This window comes from Crinia signifera, chromosome 4, assembly GCF_055691185.1.
Source record: "Crinia signifera chromosome 4, ASM5569118v1, whole genome shotgun sequence".
In the NCBI taxonomy this organism is placed as follows: Eukaryota; Metazoa; Chordata; class Amphibia; order Anura; family Myobatrachidae; genus Crinia; species Crinia signifera.
The window spans coordinates 223,205,268-223,225,857 of NC_139220.1; the positions used below are offsets into that span (position 1 = coordinate 223,205,268).

Consider the following 20,590-nt stretch of genomic DNA (forward strand, 5'->3'; position numbering starts at 1 on the left):
TTCTTTATTGCAATGAGGTAACCAGAGGACAGGCTGCTAGATGTCTTAATAATATGCTAATTGGGTGTCTCACACAGGAAGGTTTTGGGCAGCTTCACTTCTTTCCAGGCAGCTGTAACGCATACTGCTACCATACTCCATTACTCATTATGTGAAAACATACATAGCGTACAAAAACAGCTTTTGCATTTTAAAGCAGTACCGTTCTGATTTTAAGAGCTAAAAGATCATTCTTTTATTTGTACCTGTTGTAGAAACAGGGAAATGTTGACCTTTTTGACTTGTTTAAATACCCAATATTAATGTTAAATGTAATACCGCTTTGACGTGTTAACTAGCTTATAGATATAGCATTGAAATTTAGATGTGTATGAATGAGTCCTAATACAAGATAGATCTAATTTGTGCTGTGATCAGAGTGGCTCTGGGATTATAAAGCTGCAGCAGGAACTCAGACTGTGCTTTAATTGAGGTCTCCAATGTATATTTATTTAAAGTGTAAACTGTCAAACTTGACATGTGAATTCTCTTACTGTCCATATAATGACTCGGAACCCCCCCCCCATGCATGTTGGTGCCAGAGAATGCTTCCAGTGTGGTTATTGGAAACCGCAATTTACTGTGACATACACCTGATTTGGTTTAATTTTGCTTTTAATTATTCTTAATGGCACTAATTCACTTTTTTTCCCCTTTTTTTTCTGTAGTAAATCCACACATTTAAAAGCGGACTGCATTTTGGTGAGTAAAATGTGATTTTATACAGTATCCTAACAATTATTTATGTGACTATTCTAGATCTGATTTTCATAGGCTTAATAAGAACTTATTGGATATCTAGAATAATCTCAACTTCTGTAAAAAGAATGCCACAACCAGTTAAGTTAATGTTCCATGCAATGTTATTTTGGTCAATGGTATAATGCTGGGTACGCAGCCGCTCCCTCACTGTGGAGTACCCAGGGAACTGTCTTTAGACCAATGCCTTTTAATACCTCTATTAGTGACATTGTAGATGTATTGAAGGGAAAGTATACCTTTTTAGAACCTGACACAAAGGTCTGTAACAGGGTAGACAAAGCAAGGCGGGTAACAGAAATGATTCCCAATCTCTGTAGAATGGAAGAATGTTTAGGAGTGTGGCAAGTTCAGCTTTTATGTAAAAAGAAAAAAAAATCATACAGCTTGTCCTCAAAAACCCAGACGCTATAGTGTTAGTGGCACTAATGGTAACTACTGAGGAGATAAGTGATCTAGACATTGCTTACAGTTGACTTTTTAAAAGCAAGAAAACAATAAGGAAAGAAAGTCAGATGCTTTGTTGCATAGGGAGAGGAATCCATAGCAGAAAGAAAGTACTATTAATGCCACTCCATAGCTATATAGTGGTACTGTCTCATCTGAAACTCTGCGGAAAGTTCCAGAGACTATATCTCCGCAAGTATATAAAGGCATTATTGACCCAGAAAGACTAAAGGTTGTTATTGTATAGTTTGGAGCACAAAAAGGAAAAAGTGGAAATGATAAAAACTACTGTATATCAAATTACAAGGTACAAAAGAAGAGCACAGGTACACCATCAATTTTCCGGCAACAGATGGTCCGGAACCTCTTTTAATCCGGACACATCAGGTGCCAGGGGGAAGGTAGGATTTTATGGGTGTTAAATGTAAAATTAAGCTGTGGGAGGGCTTAGGATGGCAGTGGAAGGGTTTAGAGGGGCAGCGGGAGGGGAGTCATGCTACGGGGGGGGGGGCAGCGATGCAGGACTGAGACGTGCTGTGGAGGCTTGTATCCCTTGCAAGCAGGATATAAGTTGCGAGGGGGCTGGGCAGGGGCCAATCAAGCTGCGGGAGTCGCACTGCTGGGGGCTTCCTGCATTTAGGTGACACCACCAAGAATCCGGCAAAATCTGAAATCTGGCTCAGTACTGGAACCGACGATGCCGGAAAATCGGTGGTGTACCTGTATTAGAATACAAGGACATGCGCTGAAACTGGGGAGGTTCAAGGGAAACTTGAAGAAAAGTTACTTGTGGTAGTGAATAAGTGTAATGGACTTCAATCTGAGGTGGTACAGGGTAAACAGTAGAGCAATTTTAAAAATGCCTAGGATAACTATAAAGATATCCTTACTAAGGATCACATTTAGCTTTTAAGGTTATTATAAGGTTAAAATAGGTGCAGACTAGGCGGGCCAGTTTTTTTTTTTTTTTTTTATCTGCCATCAAAGTCTTTTTTTTTTATGGATGTTGGCACAGTACCCTGGTATTGCATCATTACAAGTGCATCGCAAACAATGGATTGCGTCTTAAGGGTTTAGAGACATAGGGCCTAATTCTGATTGACTCGCAAGGCTGCGAAATTCTCAGCCTTGCAAGTCCATCAGACGCCCCCCCGCAAGGCTGCGAATGGGTGATTTAAATCATCCACCCGCAGGCGGGGAGAAATCATTCGATGGTCGCCGACCATTGAATGATTTCTCCCGTGCACGCAGTTCAGAGTGACTAATGTAGACACTGTAAACTGCGGGCGCCTTGTGCAAGGACAGGATGGGCAGCTGACATCCGGTGATCATCTGGCCGCCCCCCGCATGTACGTCACGGCCTCATTACCATGAGAACGCCCATGGAACGCTGGGCGTTCCCATATGGTAATGGGGCAGCCCAGCGCCCCCCCCCTCGCACGCCGTCTAGGGTGCGTGCACCCGTCAAACCGAAAGTTTGCCGTGGGTGCAGGCACCCTGTGTCTGCACATGCGCAGAAACGCACCTTACCATGTGCAGACACTAAACATCGGTTGCACGGAGGACAGAAGAAATCAGAATAGGCTCCAAAGGGTATGTCTGGTCAGTATTAGCTACAAAACATATTTTCTCCTTTTGCTATATTGGTGGCACCTTTTAAATCAGATTAACATACTATGGGGGGGTATGCAATCTGGGATCACGGCTGTCTATCCCTGCCGACAGCCGTGATCCTGGCCCGTCTGCGGTCGGATTGACCGGATAACGACAGATGGGATTCAATGTCTCGCCTGCCGATCGGCGCAAAGGGGGCATGGCCACGAAAACGGCTGTGGATTGTCGATCTGCGGCCTGGATCACGACAATCCACTTCCTTTATCGGCAGAACGGGCCCGACAGCTTCTGAAGTCGGGCCCGTTCTGCCGTGATCCCGCATCGCGGCAGACATTAATGACAGCATTGTATAGGGAGCTGCCGCTATTTCCCACATCGGAAATAGCGGTGGAACATTGCATACACCCCTATATGGACAAAAGTATTCGGGTGACTGACCATTACACCAACAGGGACTGTGATGACATTTTATTCAAATACACATACTTTAAAATGGAATTGGTCTCTTTTGCAGCTAGAACAGTTTCCAGTGTTCTTGGAAGGCTTTGCGCAAGATTGGATTGTTTCTGTGGGAATTTCTGCTTATTTATTCTGCAGAGCATTTGTGGCCAACCTGTGGCTCTCCAGCAAAACTAGAAGTCCCAGCATGCCTTGCCACAGTTTTGCTATTAGGGAATGCTAAAACTGTGACAAGGCATGCTTGGGATATGTAGTTTTGTAACAGCTGGAGAGCCATAGGTTGGCCAGGCCTGTTGTAGAGCATTTATGAGGTCAGTCACTGGTGTTGGATGAGAAGGCCTGGCTTGCAATCTCCATTTCAGTACACCTCAAAGGTGCTTGGGGTTGAGGTCAGAGCTCTATGCGGGCCAGTCAAGTTTTCCCTCACAGAACTCCTCAAACCATGTCTCTATAATCCTTGCTTTGTTCTCTGGGCACAGTCACGTTGGAACACAGAATGGTTTTCCTCAAACTGTTGGTACAAAGTTGGAAGTAAAGTATTGTTCAAAATATCTTGGCATGCTAAAGCATTAATATTGCCCTGCACTGTAGACAAGGGGCCTGGCTCAAACCGAAAAAAAAGCCATTATCCTTTCTCCACCAAACTTCACAGTCGACCTAATGCAGTCAGGCAGGTAAAGTCCTCTGGCATCCGCTACACAGAGAAGTGTATTTTGTCACTCCACAGAACACATTTATACTGCTCCTCAGTCTGGGGTTGGTGTGCTTGACACCACTCTATCCGATCCATGGCATTCGACTTGGTGAGGCTTTCATGCAGCTACTTTCCCTACCATTAAGCCATCTCCACACTGTTTCCGTGCTTGCATTAATGCCAGTGGAACTCTTCTGTTACTGAATAAAGAGAGTTGGTGACTTTTTTATGCACCATGCCCCATTGCAGACGTTGACCCCACTGTGTGATTTTATGCTGTTTTCCACTTCATTGCTGAGTTGCTGTTCCTAAACGCTTCCACTTTCTAATATCCCTTACAGTTAACCGTGTAATATCCAGCATGGTTGAAATTTACTGAACCATCTTATTACAAAGGTGGCATTTTATCACAGTACCACACTTTAAGTAACAGAGCTTGTCAGAACAACTCCTTTAGTATCACAAATGTTTCTTCTACGATCCCCATGGCAGCCATGACAGTGGCATATTCCCCTCCTCCTCCTACTTGTTTAGACAGGACTTTTTTCAGGGACCGCCCACCTTGGGTATAATAGCTTGCTCCTCCCTTCTCCCTGTGTCTTTTTCTCCTGTCTCCGTCTAGATCAGTGGTTCCCAACCCTGGTCCTCAAGTACCCCCAACAGTGCAAGTTTTCCAGGTCACCCGGCAGGTTCACTCATTATTCAGGCACATTTGAAAAGATCCACAGGTGGAGCTAATTATAGCACTTGTGATTCTGTGTGGAGACCTGCAAAACATGCACTGTTGGGGGTACATGAGGACCAGGGTTGGGAACCACTTGTCTAGATAGGACAGGCAGAGCTTTATGTTTTATTTCAAGCAGGGTTACCTCGGTTGTCAGGTTCTGATTGGGGTGGCACCCCGGAAAGAAGAGGAGTGTGGCCTTTTAGAATCCTGCCTCCTACACTATTAACATGTATGTATTTGCATGTGTATATATTTTATTTGTGCACCCTGTGCTTAGCGCTAGCAAAACACATGTTAAACCCGTCAGCCTGTGGACTAACAGTATGCTCTAATATGTGTGTACAAGGCCGCATTTACCTCCATCAATGTGCTGGGGAGCTGGCTATAGATACGGCAGGCGGCAGCATGTATATTGTCTCCGGCCGGGCATTCTTCTGTTTCCCTGGCTGGAGCAGTGCGGTGAAGCTGCCGGGGGCTGAGACGCGGTAGGCGGAAGTGCGCCTAGGCTTCACTTCCGCCGGAAACTGGGCGGAAGAGTTTGGTTCCACTTGCCGGATTTTGGATATCCAGCCACAGACTAAAGGGGTTAATCTGCCCTTTAAAAACGGGAACACCTGTTAGGTGTGCAGTGGATTACAGAGTCTGTGCAGCATGGATGTTCCTTCTTCCCAACAGCCAGGTAATGCCCATTTGAGGTAAGCCCTTTGGTTTTTGGGAATTAGATTGTTTATTTATGATATTAGTTAGGCTTTCTTTTCTTCTGTAGTGTGCCTCAGTCTCCTGTACATAAGAAGAGGACTGCTAAGAAGAAGTTGATAACATGTACTTGCATGGCCTGTGATAAAACTTTTGCTGGTTCTGCTAAAAAAAACTTATGCGATGATTGTGAGACTTCACAGCATGAAGTGGCAGATAAACCTGAGAAATCTGATATTCTTAAGAAATAATGGATTGGATGAAACAATCTTGTTTCCAAGGAGGAATTCCTTCCGTTCCAGCATCCTAAGAGATCTAGGGAACAAGCAGGAATGGTATATGAAGGAGAAGGATCCTCGGAGGAAAATTCGGCTGAATCAGGAGAATTGGAGGAAGATATTAGAGCATCAGGGGCTAGATGTATCAAGCTTCAAAAGTGGTAAATTGGAGAGTGATAAACAATCAGCCAATCAGCTGCTACCCGTCATTTTTCAAACCCAGCCTGTAACATGGCAGGTAGGAGCTCATTGGCTGGTTGTTAATCACTCTACATTTTATCACTTTTTGAAGCTTGATACATCTGGCCCTTAATCTTGATTTAGTGGAGAGTATGTTGAAAAATATTTACAAATCCATGAATTACCAAGAAGTTTATAATACAACAGAAGATCCGTTATTTGAAGAAAGGTAGAACCTTTCCAGTGCATAAGATAGTCCGAGAGATGATTAACAAAGAATGGACTAATATTGATAAGAGGTTGGGATAAGATGTATCCATTCAAGGATGAAGATTTCCTGAAATGGTGTTTTGGTTCCGAAAGTTGATGCGGCGGTGGCGGAATTAACTTCCAGAACGACAATACCATTAGAGGATGGAGCAGCGTTTAAAGACGCGATGGTGAGAAGAATTGAAAATTCACTCCTACCACGTTCTCATTGCCGCACATGCAAATATCCGTGTTTTTGTTGCCAGGTTTTTGGCAGGACACACAGAGCAGCTCATCTCTAGAGACCCCATTCATACTGCAAGACAGAATTCGAAACTCCAACCTAAAGCTGGGTACACATATATACAATCCAACCGTTTGGCCGACTGTACTCCCGTCGGACCGTCCACAAACAGCCGATCACGCGCGTACATACCTGTACAATTTTACTTGCGACGTCCGATGTACTCCCGTCCAAACAGTCGCAAGAAAAAGATTGTACCACCGTACACACTCTCTCGATTTGGGCTTTTGACACGATATATATGAACAAAATTATCATAATGGGCTGGGTTAAGGGCATACCAAAACAAAGAGGCGTGAGTACAGAACCTAAACAAAAGTGACGGGGTACGCGTCTACTAAACTTCAGTATAGAAATGCCGGTCTGGTCCCGCAGTTAAATTTGAGAGGCACAAGCAGACAGACAATAGCCCTTAAAATGGCCAAGGATAATACAAGGCACAGTTGCTAATATTTCAATATGCATTACATAATGTGACACACACGGAGCACCAAACTTCTATAAAGCTGGGTATGCGACTAGTCAGTTTGCGGTAGTCACCCTGCCAAACTTCTATAAAGCCGGGTATGGGAGTATAGTCAGTATGTGTTAGTCACCCTGTAGTCGCATACCCGGCTTTATAGCAGTTTGGCAGGGTGACTACCGCAAACTGACTAGTCGCAGACCTGGGTCAGCCCTGCCTTTCCTTGTTGATATATATATATATCTATATATCTATATATATATCTATATATATATATATATATATATATATATATATATATATATATATATCTATATATATATATATATATCTATATATATATATATATATATATATATCTATATATATATATATATATATATATATATAGATATATATATATATATATATATATATATATAGATATCTATAGATATATAGATATACATATCTATATAGATATATCTATAGATATCTATATAGATAGATAGATAGATATAGATATATATATATATATCTATATCTATATCTCTATATAGCTTGGAGGGGGTAGAGGGGGGAAGCTGTCCCCGGGTGTTGTGGGGGTAGAGGGGGGTCCCTGCGGCTACTGAGTGGAGATGGGGTACCTGTCAGCGGCCAGCCTGACACGGCGCTGCCACTGCTGTATCTCCCCCGCTGCTGTATCTCTTGCGGCGGATGGCAGTGTCGGCGGTCCCTCTGGCGCAGGGGAAAAGACCCTATGATTGCCGGCGCTGCTGTATCTCCCCCCGGCGGCCGGTCCTTGCGGCGGATGGACAGTCAGTGTCGGCGGTCCCTCTGGCGCAGGGAAAATAGTACTATTTCTTTCCCCTGCGCCAGAGGGACCGCCGACACTGACTGTCCATCCGCCGCAAGGACCGGCCGCCGGGGGGAGATACAGCAGCGCCGGCAATCATAGGGTCTTTTCCCCTGCGCCAGAGCGACCGCCGACACTGACCGCCGAGGGACCGCCGACACCGCCATCCGCCGCAAGAGATACAGCAGCGGGGGAGATACAGCAGTGGCAGCGCCGTGTCAGGCTGGCCGCTGACAGGTACCCCATCTCCACTCAAAATAGGGTCTTTTCCCCTGCGCCAGAGGGACCGCCGACACTGACCGCCGAGGGACCGCCGACACCGCAAGAGATACAGCAGCGGGGGAGATACAGCAGTGTCAGCGCCGTGTCAGGCTGGCCGCTGACAGGTACCCCATCTCCACTCAAAATAGGGTCTTTTCCCCTGCGCCAGAGGGACCGCCGACACTGACCGCCGACACCGCCATCCGCCGCAAGAGATACAGCAGCGGGGGAGATACAGCAGTGGCAGCGCCGTGTCAGGCTGGCCGCTGACAGGTACCCCATCTCCACTCAAAATAGGGTCTTTTCCCCTGCGCCAGAGGGACCGCCGACACTGACCGCCGACACCGCCATCCGCCGCAAGAGATACAGCAGCGGGGAAGATACAGCAGTGGCAGCACCGTGTCAGGCTGGCCGCTGACAGGTACCCCATCTCCACTCAGTAGCTGCAGGGACCCCCCTCCTCCCGCAGCACCTGGGGACAGCTTCCCCAGCGCTGCACGCTGTGGACCCGCTGCGGGTGCCTGGACCCGCAGCGGGACCATTTACACCGCCATTTACACGGGTCCCATCCGTGTTCTACCCAGGTCAGGACCTGGGTAGAGGACCCGTGTAAATGGACACGGATACCCCCCATTTACACCGCCGAGGATCCGGGTCTGACCCGCCGCTGACCCGGATTTTTCGGCGGTGTAAAAGGGGTATCAGATAAAAGGGTATGTGCACATATAATGTGCACAAGCAGACAGACAATAGCCCTTAAAATGGCTAAGGATAATACAAGGCACAGTTGCTAATATTTCAATATGCATTACATAATGTGACACACACGGAGCACCAAACTTCTATAAAGCCGGGTATGCGAGTATAGTCAGTTTGCGGTAGTCACCCTGTAGTCGCATACCCGGCTTTATAGCAGTTTGATGCTCCGTGTGTGTCACATTATGTAATGCATATTGTTTTGTAATAGCCACATTAACATTCACCATTTTCAGACATTATATGTGCACATACCCTTTTATCTAACATTGGCCCTTATTTTGATTCGTGCGGTACGGCCCGCGTGCGGCCGTACCGCCGATGTTTTTCTTCTGCACATGCGCAGAGGTCAATCTGCGCATGTGCAGCCCCCTTCGCCGCAGACGGATTTCGTCCGCCGCAAAGGGGGCGTATAGGGGCGTGAGGGGCTTCATCCCCTCATTTCCCTATGTGTACGCCCCGCGTTTCATGGGCGTTCCCATGCAAACGCGGGGCGTACGCATGGTAATGAGGGCATGACGCCACTCATGGGGGCGGAAAGCTGACGTCGGCGGATGTCAGCTTTCAGCCCCCATACAAGCTACCACACGGACGATTGTCCGTGTGGTCTCAGCTTGCGGGAGCTGCCGCGGCGTGCGGCCCTGCCTTCGATGGTCGTCGACCATCGAATGCAGGGGGCAGCTCCCACCATGGTGGAGGCGTACGCCTCCACCATTTTCGTGCGGATCGCCAGCCGTCCGTGTACGGACGGCCGTGGCGATCCGTAGTGTGGGCGGGGATACGTCTGGTGCGGTCGGAGCCGCATATGCGGCTCGACCGCACCAACCAGAATAAGGGCCATTGTTACATGTGTTGCTTCCAATTGTTACCATCTAGACTTGTTTTGACAACATTGTAACATTGCACTATTACTGATAAAATAAACTGTGTTCAGTATATTCACCTCATAAATCTCCCCTTTTTATTTCTGATATCATTTGCTGCTACACATTTACATCTAATATGCATGTTCGTCCAGCCATTACAACTTCATGAATGGAATCTATGTACTTATTATAGTGTAACTATTGTAGTTCATTATTTCTATAAAGCCGAGTATAGTCAGTTTGCGGTAGTCACCCTGCCAAACTGCTATAAAGCCGGGTATGCGACTACAGGGTGACTACCGCAAACTGACTATACTCGCATACCCGGCTTTATAGAAGTTTGGCAGGGTGACTACCGCAAACTGACTAGTCGCATACCCGGCTTTATAGAAGTTTGGTGATCCGTGTGTGTCACATTATGTAATGCATATTGAAATATTAGCAACTGTGCCTTGTATTATCCTTAGCCATTTTAAGGGCTATTGTCGGTCTGCTTGTGCCTCTCAAATTCCTTTATGTTGTGACAGCCTGATATATCATGAGCAGCGGAGCCGCGGCTCCGTGAACTACATTAACCCTGTCACCTCCACACATGATTTATTCATGTGTGCGTTCTGAATGCAATGTACTTATTATAGTGTAACTATATCTGTAGGAGAGATCATGTAGCTATGGAACGCCCACATGGGCGTTCCAGCTTTGGCAGTATAGTCGCAAGGACGGCAGCATATCGATCGAACGTGCGTACACACTGCACTTTTGTTCCGATATGAGGCCGTCCTGTCGGATGAAAATTAAACTGCAAAGAACCATCGACCGACCGAGTATGGACGGACAAGACAGTTTTTTGCCGTTTATCGCTCGTACGGGACAGTGTACACACACATATACAATTGAACGGCTGTCCGACCCAGAACGGAAGAACGGCCCGACAATTGTATATATGTGTACCCAGCTTAAGAGTAATGTCGGACAACGTTACTGTTGTTGCTCATATAAATCATCAGGGGGGAACGAAGAGTCTATCAGTAATAGCAGTGACCGAGAAGATCATGTACACAAGGGGTTCTGGGGTTGTTGCGCTGTAGACTTGGTTGACGTGGGTCGGCTGTGGGGTGTGGGAGGTATACTACAGGGTACCTCTTTGAAGGGAAAAGGTATGCAATGTGCACCCTAGGGTGCCACCCTGCGCTCAGTATCACTCAACCTTATTGTTGTGTGTGCTATGCTATGTATCTAGCCAGTATTTTATATATACAACATGCACGGTATTTGATGAATATAAAAATAGAATTTCACTAACGTCCTTGATGGGATACTGGGAATGGTCTTAAGACATTGGGTATTAGAGGGTATCCGCAGGAGACAGGCACATCTATAACTTTGAAGCTGGGTGTGCTGGCTCCTCCCCTCTGATTCCCCACCCAGGAACCAGTTTAGAAAAATGTGCCTTCAGGAGAGGATGCACACTGCTGGAGCTCCAGAGAGTTTGTCTTCAGTTTATTTTCTTTTATTATTTTGGGGTTACTGTGTTGGACTTCACAGTATCCCTGCTTCGAGGGAGTCAGTTGAGGAGGGTTCAGCTGCAGGCCTCTTAAGGTACCGAGCTGTCCCTGCTGCAGGACCACTGTCCTGAGAGGGTGTTTGTACTCACGGGCATTGCGCTGCAGTGATACTCACCCCCAGCATGCCGCACACTCCTGACACAGTCCGAAGACGTCTGTGGTGAGTAGAAACCGGGGTCCCCACAGTGGGGTACCCCGGCTCATTGTGCGGCAAGATGGCGGCGGCGGCAGACGCGGTACCCTGCACAGGGGCTGCGCAGACCCGCTGTCACAAACTGGCTGCGGGTGACAGTCCCTGGGCTACCAGGGCAGATCCCACTATAAAACGCTGTTCAGTGTGAGGGCGCCATTAAAACTGACAGCCAGCGCCAGTATAAAGATCAGTGAAGCCCCTGCGCCATCACAGGGGGGCGGGGCTTCAGCGGAGCGAGGCCAGAGCTCTGAGCGCGCATACACTACTTCCTGCTTCTCCCTGGGCGCCATTACTGTCTCCAGATACACTCCTCAGCGGTGAGGTGTTGGACAGAGGAAATCTGCAGAAAACAGCAAGTGTATTTAGCGCTAAGATCGCTTAATTGATCACACTGTTCTGTGTTTATGCGTGTTACCAACTCCTAAATAGGAGTTAAGGTTGTACAGGGTGTGCTGGTCTCCTCAGTGTAATCTGAGCGCTCCCCCACGTGCTTGTTAAGCTACACACTTCCAGTGATAGAGCTCACACATATATAGCTGCTATACACTGCACACTGAATATATATATATTTATTTCATTGTGATTGTGGTGTGTTTGTGGAAGAAAGGTTACTTATTCCTTCAACATGGTGAGGAAGTTAACCTGTCTCATTTGCAGCAGCAAGTTTGTGCCTAAATCCACCTCACAGATTACTTGTGAGGAATGCATGTCCACTCAAACGAGTGGGACAGGGGGTTCATCCCAGATTACTCCTCAATCAGACTCACAGGAGCCTGAATGGGCGGCAGGCATTAAAACCATGCTGCAGGCAGTGTCAACACAATTGGCTGCAAATACAATGCAGACCAAACAGGTGCAGCAGGACTTAACAGTTTTAGCCGCACGGGTGGATAATATAAGCACCACCACGGGCCAGTCACGGAAGCGTGCTGCGACCGCCATGTTGCCTGATTCAGATGATGATCTGCAGGCGGGTGACGACACAGATGATAATGTGGACGACGGGGCTCTGATCCCTGATTCACAGTCATCTCTTAGAGGCCCAGAACCTCTTATTACAGCAATAAGAGAAGTGTTAGACCTTCCTTTAGCAGACATGCAGGAAGGTGACCCGTTCTTTGGGTCCCAAAGGAAACAGCAAATTGTTTATCCTGAACAAGTTGACCTGGATGAGACGTTTAAGGAGGCTTGGAAACAACCTGAAAAGCGTTTCCAACTGTCTAAAAGGTTTAAGTCCAATTTTCCCTTTGATCCCGCCACTAGAGCGGTGTGGGAAGAGCCTCCGGTTGTGGATGCATCAGTGTCCAGACTGTCCAAGAAGGTGGTTCTCCCCGTCCCAGGGGCAGCAACACTCAAGGATAGTACAGACAAAAAACTGGATACTACCCTTAAGTCCATGTACACTGCGAGTGGGGCGTCTCAGAGACCTGTCCTCGCCAGTTGTTGGATGGCTAAGTCCATTTATACATGGGCTTCTCAAATCCAGGAAGGCATGCTGGCCGATATGTCAATGGCGCAGGTCGGAGAGAGACTTTGCCATATCCAGGATACTGCAAAGATCCTGTGTGACACGCAGAAGGAGCTTGGAGCTATAAATGCTCGCTCTTCCGCAATGGCGGTTTCAGGCCGCAGGGCCCTCTGGTTAAGACAGTGGGTAGCTGATCCAGAGTCCAAACGTAGCGTGGAAAGTTTGCCTTTTAAGGGAGAAAAGTTATTTGGTAGCGAACTTGACGACCTTATATCCAAGGCTACAGCCGGCAAGTCGACTTTTCTGCCGACGGCTTCCACTCACGCTAAACGTCCCTTTCAGGGCCATACGTCCCAGTCCTTTCAGGCTTCTCAGTCCTTTCGGCCTTCTAGGCCCAGGCAGAGGGCGAGAGGCTCCAGCTCGGCCACCAGAGGGGGCCGTGGCAGGTTCAGGAAGCCCGCCAGCACAGGATCTCAGGATCGTGCCGCTAATGCCTCCGCCTCTAAGCCGGCAGCATGACTCGGGTTCCGACCCTGGAGTCACTTGCGAGGTGGGGGGTCGCCTGTCAGCTTTCAGCCAAGTATGGTCAGTCTCTCACCTGGATTCCTGGGTGAGAGATCTTATTACCAACGGCTACAGGTTGGAATTCGAAAAGCCTCCCCCTCACAGGTTCTTCAAATCAGGTCTGCCGGCTCTACAAGCAGACCGAGTGAACCTGCAGCAGGCAATACAACGCCTGCTGACGTCACAGGTAATCACACCTGTCCCATTGCAGGAACAAGGAAGGGGTTACTACTCCAATCTGTTCCTCGTGCCGAAGCCGGACGGCTCGGTGCGCCCCATTTTAAACTTAAAGTCACTAAACCCTTTTTTAAGGGTTTACAAATTCAAGATGGAGTCCCTCCGGGCAGTAATAGCAACCCTGGAGGAGGGAGAGTTCTTAGCATCGCTGGATGTAAAGGACGCCTACCTCCACATACCAATTTGGGGTCCACATCAGGCTTTCCTGAGGTTTGCGCTGAAAGATCTGCACTTTCAATTCAGAGCGCTGCCATTCGGCCTGTCATCAGCGCCGCGTGTGTTCACGAAGGTGATGGCAGAAATGATGGTACTGCTCAGGAGGTCGGGTGTCAACATTATCCCTTACCTGGACGACTTGCTGATCAAAGCAAGGTCGGAACAGGTCCTGCTGCAGGATATAGCAAAGACCAGGCAGATTTTTTCCGAGCATGGGTGGATCCTAAATATCCCCAAGTCCTCCCTGACGCCATCACGTCGTATCCTCTTTCTAGGAATGTTCCTGGATACAGAGTTGAAAAGGATTTTCCTCCCTCGGGAGAAGATGGAAGCCATACAATCCCTAGTGATGGTGATTTTGGCAAAGCCTCAGGTGTCGGTTCACCAATGCATCCAGCTATTGGGCAGGATGGTGGCCACATTCGAGGCCATTCAGTTCGGACGTTTTCACACCAGGGTGTTCCAACTGGATCTGTTGGCAAAATGGTCGGGCTCTCATCTCCTGATGTACAAGAGGATTTCTCTGTCGCATCAGTCCCGGCAGTCCCTTCTATGGTGGACTCAGGAGTCGAACCTGCTTGCAGGTCGGAGATTTGGCATCCAGGATTGGGTGCGACTCACGACAGATGCGAGCCTGCAGGGATGGGGTGCTGTGACCATGGACAGAACCTTTCAAGGTCAGTGGACTCGGTGGGAAGCGAGACTCCACATCAATATCCTGGAGCTGAGAGCTGTATACTATGCAGTGTTACAAGCCCAGGATCTCCTCCAAGGTCGGGCGCTCCAGATACAGTCCGACAATGCCACAACTGTGGCCTACATAAATCGCCAGGGAGGCACAAAAAGCAGGACTTGCATGAAAGAAGCTTCCAAGATCCTGACCTGGGCGGAAACGTACGTGGTGGCTCTGTCGGCCATCTTTATCCCGGGTGTGGACAATTGGGAGGCGGACTTCCTAAGTCGTCACGCCCTCCACCCCGGGGAATGGAGCCTGAATTCACAGGTGTTTGCAGCAATTGTGGACCGTTGGGGCCAGCCATCGATAGATCTGATGGCATCCCGGTTAAACCACAAGGTCCCCATGTATTGCACAAGGACCAGGGATCCCTGCGCAGTGGCAATAGACGCCCTGACAATTCCATGGGTGTTTCCCTTGGTGTATCTGTTTCCACCCATACCGCTTCTGACAAGAGTTCTAAAAAGGGTTCGAAGTCAGGGAGTGGAAGCCATTCTGGTGGCTCCGGACTGGCCAAGAAGGGCTTGGTTCTCGGATCTACAGAGCCTGCTGATCGAGGATCCTTGGCCCCTGCCTCTAAGGAGAGATCTACTCACACAAGGCCCTTGCGTCTTCCAAGATTTAGGGCGGCTACGTTTGTCGGCGTGGAGGCTGAGCGGAAAATCTTAGCTCAGAAGGGTCTGCATTCATCAGTTATCACCACGATGATTCAGGCCAGAAAGCCGGTAACAAACACCCACTACTACAAGATCTGGAGGAAGTACGTGGGTTGGTGCGAGGAGCTGAAGGTCCCCCCAGCGAAGTTTAACCTAAACAGGTTATTGTGCTTCTTACAAGCGGGATTGGATTTGGGTCTCCGTCTGGGCTCACTAAAAGTCCAGATCTCGGCCCTGTCCATATTCTTCCAAAAGAAATTGGCTACCATCCCGGAAGTACAAACATTCCTTCAGGGAGTGCTTCACATCCAGCCTCCCTTTGTACCTCCTACACCTCCTTGGAGTTTGGATGTTGTTCTTAATTTTCTTCAATCCTCCTGGTTTGAACCGTTGGAGTCGATAGAATTGCGGTATATCACCTGGAAGGCGGTGGTCCTTTTGGCCCTAGCCTCGGCTAGAAGAGTGTCCGAATTGGGAGCTCTCTCCTGTAAGAGCCCCTATCTAATTTTTCACTCAGACAGAGCGGAGTTGAGAACTAACCCGCGATTTCTTCCTAAGGTGATCTCTTCCTTTCACCTTAATCAGCCAATTGTAGTCCCGTCTGCATCTAGTTCACCGGATATTCCGGTATCCCTGGATGTTGTGCGTGTCTTGCATGTGTATGTCCAGAGGACGTCAAGAATCAGGAAGACAGATTGTCTATTCATTCTGTATGACGCACAAAAGAAAGGACACCCTGCATCTAAGCAATCCATTGCTAGATGGATTAGGACCACAATCCAACAAGCCTATGTGACGGCAGGCATGCCGACACCTCCGGTTTTAAAGGCTCATTCCACCAGATCGGTGGGCGCATCCTGGGCGGCTGCTCGGGGTGTGTCAGCTCTGCAGCTCTGTAGAGCTGCTACATGGTCAGGGCAACACACCTTTGTAAAATTTTACAAGTTTGATGCCTTAGCCAAAGAAGATACCCAGTTTGGGCAGGCAGTACTGCAGCAGTCTCCGCACGTACCCTCCCGTTCTGGAAGCTTTGGGACATCCCCAATGTCTTAAGACCATTCCCAGTATCCCATCAAGGACGTTAGTGAAAATAGGAATTTAATACCTACCGGTAATTCCTTTTCACGTAGTCCTTATGGGATACTGGGCGCCCGCCCTGTGCGGGGGGTCTGGCTGCAGCTTTATTCTGCTTATAAAGTTCAGAAGTTAACCTAGGGTCTTCTGGTTCTAAGGTCTAGTTCAGTGACCTTGTTAAAGAAAATCCATCCAGTTGGTGGTATTATAGTTGTTTTTTATTTTGTATGAATGCGGGTGTGCTGGCATAAATCTCACCACACTATTCACACTTATGTTTACATAGGTGACACAAGTTATTCCTCTCATATGTACATTCTCCTTCGGGCACAGTTTTTCATTAACTGGTTCCTGGGTGGGGAATCAGAGGGGAGGAGCCAGCACACCCAGCTTCAAAGTTATAGATGTGCCTGTCTCCTGCGGATACCCTCTAATACCCAATGTCTTAAGACCATTCCCAGTATCCCATAAGGACTACGTGAAAAGGAATTACCGGTAGGTATTAAATTCCTATTTTATTTGTCATAAGATTAGAACATATCATGGGACATTTGTCATTTCAATTTACAGTAAAAATACGGAATGGGAATAAGATTAAAAATAAAATTCAGACATATATAAGAATGAAAGAAATATATGAATAAAAAATATATAAAATAAAAATAGGACAAGTATATAGTATACAGTATATGGATATGCAATACTATTATATAGGATAGCTGTAGGAAACAACAGTTGTTTATAAAGTTATTTTGCTAGTAAGTTACCCTAGTACCGGTATACATGCCACAATGGGGAAGGTGGGGGTTAGGGGTGACGTACATAGACTCACATAGACTAACACAGTCTTTTTGGTACCAGTAGGTGATTGCCACAAACTTGTTGCTCCTGTAAAACGTTTTGTGCAGTTCTGCTTCCAAATGGGCAGTTAGGTCTCTTTACCTTCAGGCTTGGGGTGAGTGTCTGCTGGCAGACTCTCGCTGGTGCTGTCACTGTGTGGACGGCGCTGGGCGAGTGTAGGACTTCACATCAACTAGTTTCGCCCGGGGGTGGGCTTCGTCAGGATCGTTGTGAATCGTTACTGGCTCTCCCCTTTGCCTTTTTATACTGGTGGGTATAGTCAAAAACTCCTCCCTGCAAGTGGGTGGCGTCTGCATAGTTTCTATTTCCGCCCTTCCTGAGCGCGGGTTTGTATGATCGTGTCTATGCGGGCTTCCGCCCTTCGTGTTGCGTCACTTCCGGTATTCCGTGCCCTGTCTGGCTGCCGAGTAGCACGGCTGTGTGTGGGGGCTTCCGCCCTTAGCGCTGCGTCACTTCCGGTATGCTTGTATCGTCAGCTACACGGAGATCTTCCCCGTGAGCTTTGTTTACTATGCGTTCCAGCGCTACTCTGGTTACCGCCCCTTTTGCGTTTCACACTGTCTGTATTGTATTTCCGCTGTCATAGCTTCTGCTGTGTGGTATTGGGACACTTTATTTGGCTCCATGTAGGATGTGTTAGGTCTTTATAACAATTCAGCTTGCATAATTTTGAAAGAATGAAATAAAATAAAGTGAGATATAACCTATACATGAAAGTGGGTTCTGATTTTTCTCGCATGGTTTTTTAACATATAACATATAACATGCAACATGAAGGTAGGTACATGGAGGGGACGAGACGGTGGGTATTTAGGTATATGTGATGTTTATCACATTTTATAATCTGATGGAAATTAGTCACATAATTGGTAGCAATGAGTGACAAATGAAATAAATACAAAATAATGAAATGAATACAATAATGGGTTATGAATAACTGTACGGGAATTGACAAGTGTTTGGTCACCGTTGGTGTATGTGGTATAGAGCCTAGATATAGGCATAAGTGTATAATAGATATAGACATAAAGAATATATATATATAAATATAAATATAAAAATATTATAAATATAAAAAGATTCGTATGAAAAAAATCCCCTTATTATATATAAAGAGTATGTACATATAAGTTATATATAAAAAAATATATGTAAAACCTATATATAAAATTGTGTATGAGAGTGATACGGACTGAAATTGAGTCTGATGCGTATCCTATAGTAGACATATTGAGTAAACATGGTAGTTGATTTTTTTATATAAGGATATAACTCCATATATATACACATATAGATTGGTGTGGATATTGAATGATTGCTGGATTGGGAGATGCCTTGGGGATCGCTTATAGTAGTGTGTTTTTCCTTGATGGTAGTGTGTTTTTCCTTACAGGAAGGCACCTATTTCCATGTCTATGTTCATACCTTTGGGGTTGAGTGTCCCCATGTGGTATATTAATTTTGTCTCTTCTTTTGTGAGTGCATTTTCTTGGTTGCCGCCTCTCCATGGTATTGTGACCTTCTTTAGGCCCGCAAAGGTCAGGGATGCAGGGTTGCTGTTGTGTTTTTCTGTGAAGTGCAGCGGGACGCTATGGTTGTCTTTTTTATTTTTGATATTACACAAGTGTTCTTGTATCCGTGTATGCAGTTTTCTTTTGGTTTTACCTATATATTGTAGTCCACAGGGGCATTCTAACATGTAGATTACCCCTGAGGTATTGCAGGTGATGCGGTCTTTGATTTCATATATCTTTTTTGTTGAGAAGGATGTTACGGTCTTTTTGATTTTGTAGTCTTCGTTCGTTCTTTGTTTTTTTACAGGCAGTGCAATCGCCGCATCTTGAAAAACCCTTTGTGTGTGTTATTGATTTTCCTATTTGGGTGTTCTCTGTGGGTTTCTGATAACTCCGGACTAGTGAGTTTCTGAGAGTCCCCGCTCTTCTATAAATGATGCGCGGTTTATTTGGTAGGAGTTCCCTTAGATCTTCATCCGCTTTGAGGACATGCCAGTGCTTCCTCAGGCTTTTCTCAAGGAATCTACTTTGTGTGGAGTAATCTGATATGAAGCTCACGGCCTGGTCTTTCATCTTAATTTTCTTTGGTTTTGTCTTCAGAAGGTCTTTCCTATCCATTTGTTCAATTCTCTCCTGTTCTTTTTGAAGGAAGGTTGGATCGTACTTCTTTTCTTTGAAGTTATTGATGAGGTGTTCTGTTTGGGTTCTGTAGTCTTCTGTTTTTGAGCAATTTCTTCTTACTCTTCTTAGTTGGCCCCCAGGAATGTTTTTGAGCCATTGCTTATGGTGATTGCTTGTTGCTGCCAGGTAGTTATTACAGTCAGTTTTTTTAATGTAGGTTTTTGTTTCCAATTTTCCTTTTTCTATGAAGATGTTTAAATCTAGGAAGTTTACCACTGTTTCACTTATACTGCTTGTGAATTCTAGATTTACGTCATTCGTGTTGATTTTAGTTATGAATGCTTCTAGATCTTTTCTTCCTCCGTCCCATATAATTATCACATCATCTATGTATCTGGCCCAAAGTTTTAGATTTTCTGTGTGGTCTTTGGTTCCCCAAATCGTGTCCGTTTCCCATTGCGCCAGGAACAGGTTGGCGTATGAGGGGGCAAATTTAGTGCCCATTGCTGTTCCTCTGTGTTGCAGGTAGAATGAACCCTCATAGTAGAAATAGTTATGGGTTAGGATGAATATAATTGATGCCATGATGAACTCTTGTTGTGCGTCCCTCAGTTCTGTGTCCTCCTCTAGTTTTTTCTTCGCGTTTTTGCATCCTTGTTCGTGTTTAATGCAGGTATACAGGGCAATTCCCGTACAGTTATTCATAACCCATTATTGTATTCATTTCATTATTTTGTATTTATTTCATTTGTCACTCATTGCTACCAATTATGTGACTAATTTCCATCAGATTATAAAATGTGATAAACATCACATATACCTAAATACCCACCGTCTCGTCCCCTCCATGTACCTATGTTGCATGTTATATGTTATATGTTAAAAAACCATGCGAGAAAAATCAGAACCCACTTTCATGTATAGGTTATATCTCACTTTATTTTATTTCATTCTTTCAAAATTATGCAAGCTGAATTGTTATAAAGACCTAACACATCCTACATGGAGCCAAATAAAGTGTCCCAATACCACACAGCAGAAGCTATGACAGCGGAAATACAATACAGACAGTGTGAAACGCAAAAGGGGCGGTAACCAGAGTAGCGCTGGAACGCATAAAGTAAACAAAGCTCACGGGGAAGATCTCCGTGTAGCTGACGATACAAGCATACCGGAAGTGACGCAGCGCTAAGGGCGGAAGCCCCCACACACAGCCGTGCTACTCGGCAGCCAGACAGGGCACGGAATACCGGAAGTG

General features: G+C 46.4%; 1 protein-coding gene across 1 annotated transcript in view; it reads left to right on the top strand.

The window, feature by feature from the left end:
* The window catches only part of RFX7 (regulatory factor X7), a 124,759-nt gene that overhangs the window by 58,120 nt on the left and 46,049 nt on the right, over window positions 1–20,590 (top strand). The window contains exon 2 of the mRNA XM_083183858.1: window positions 708–741. Within this exon, the coding sequence (XP_083039984.1) occupies window positions 708–741 (34 nt within the window). The remainder of the gene's footprint in view (window positions 1–707; window positions 742–20,590) is intronic.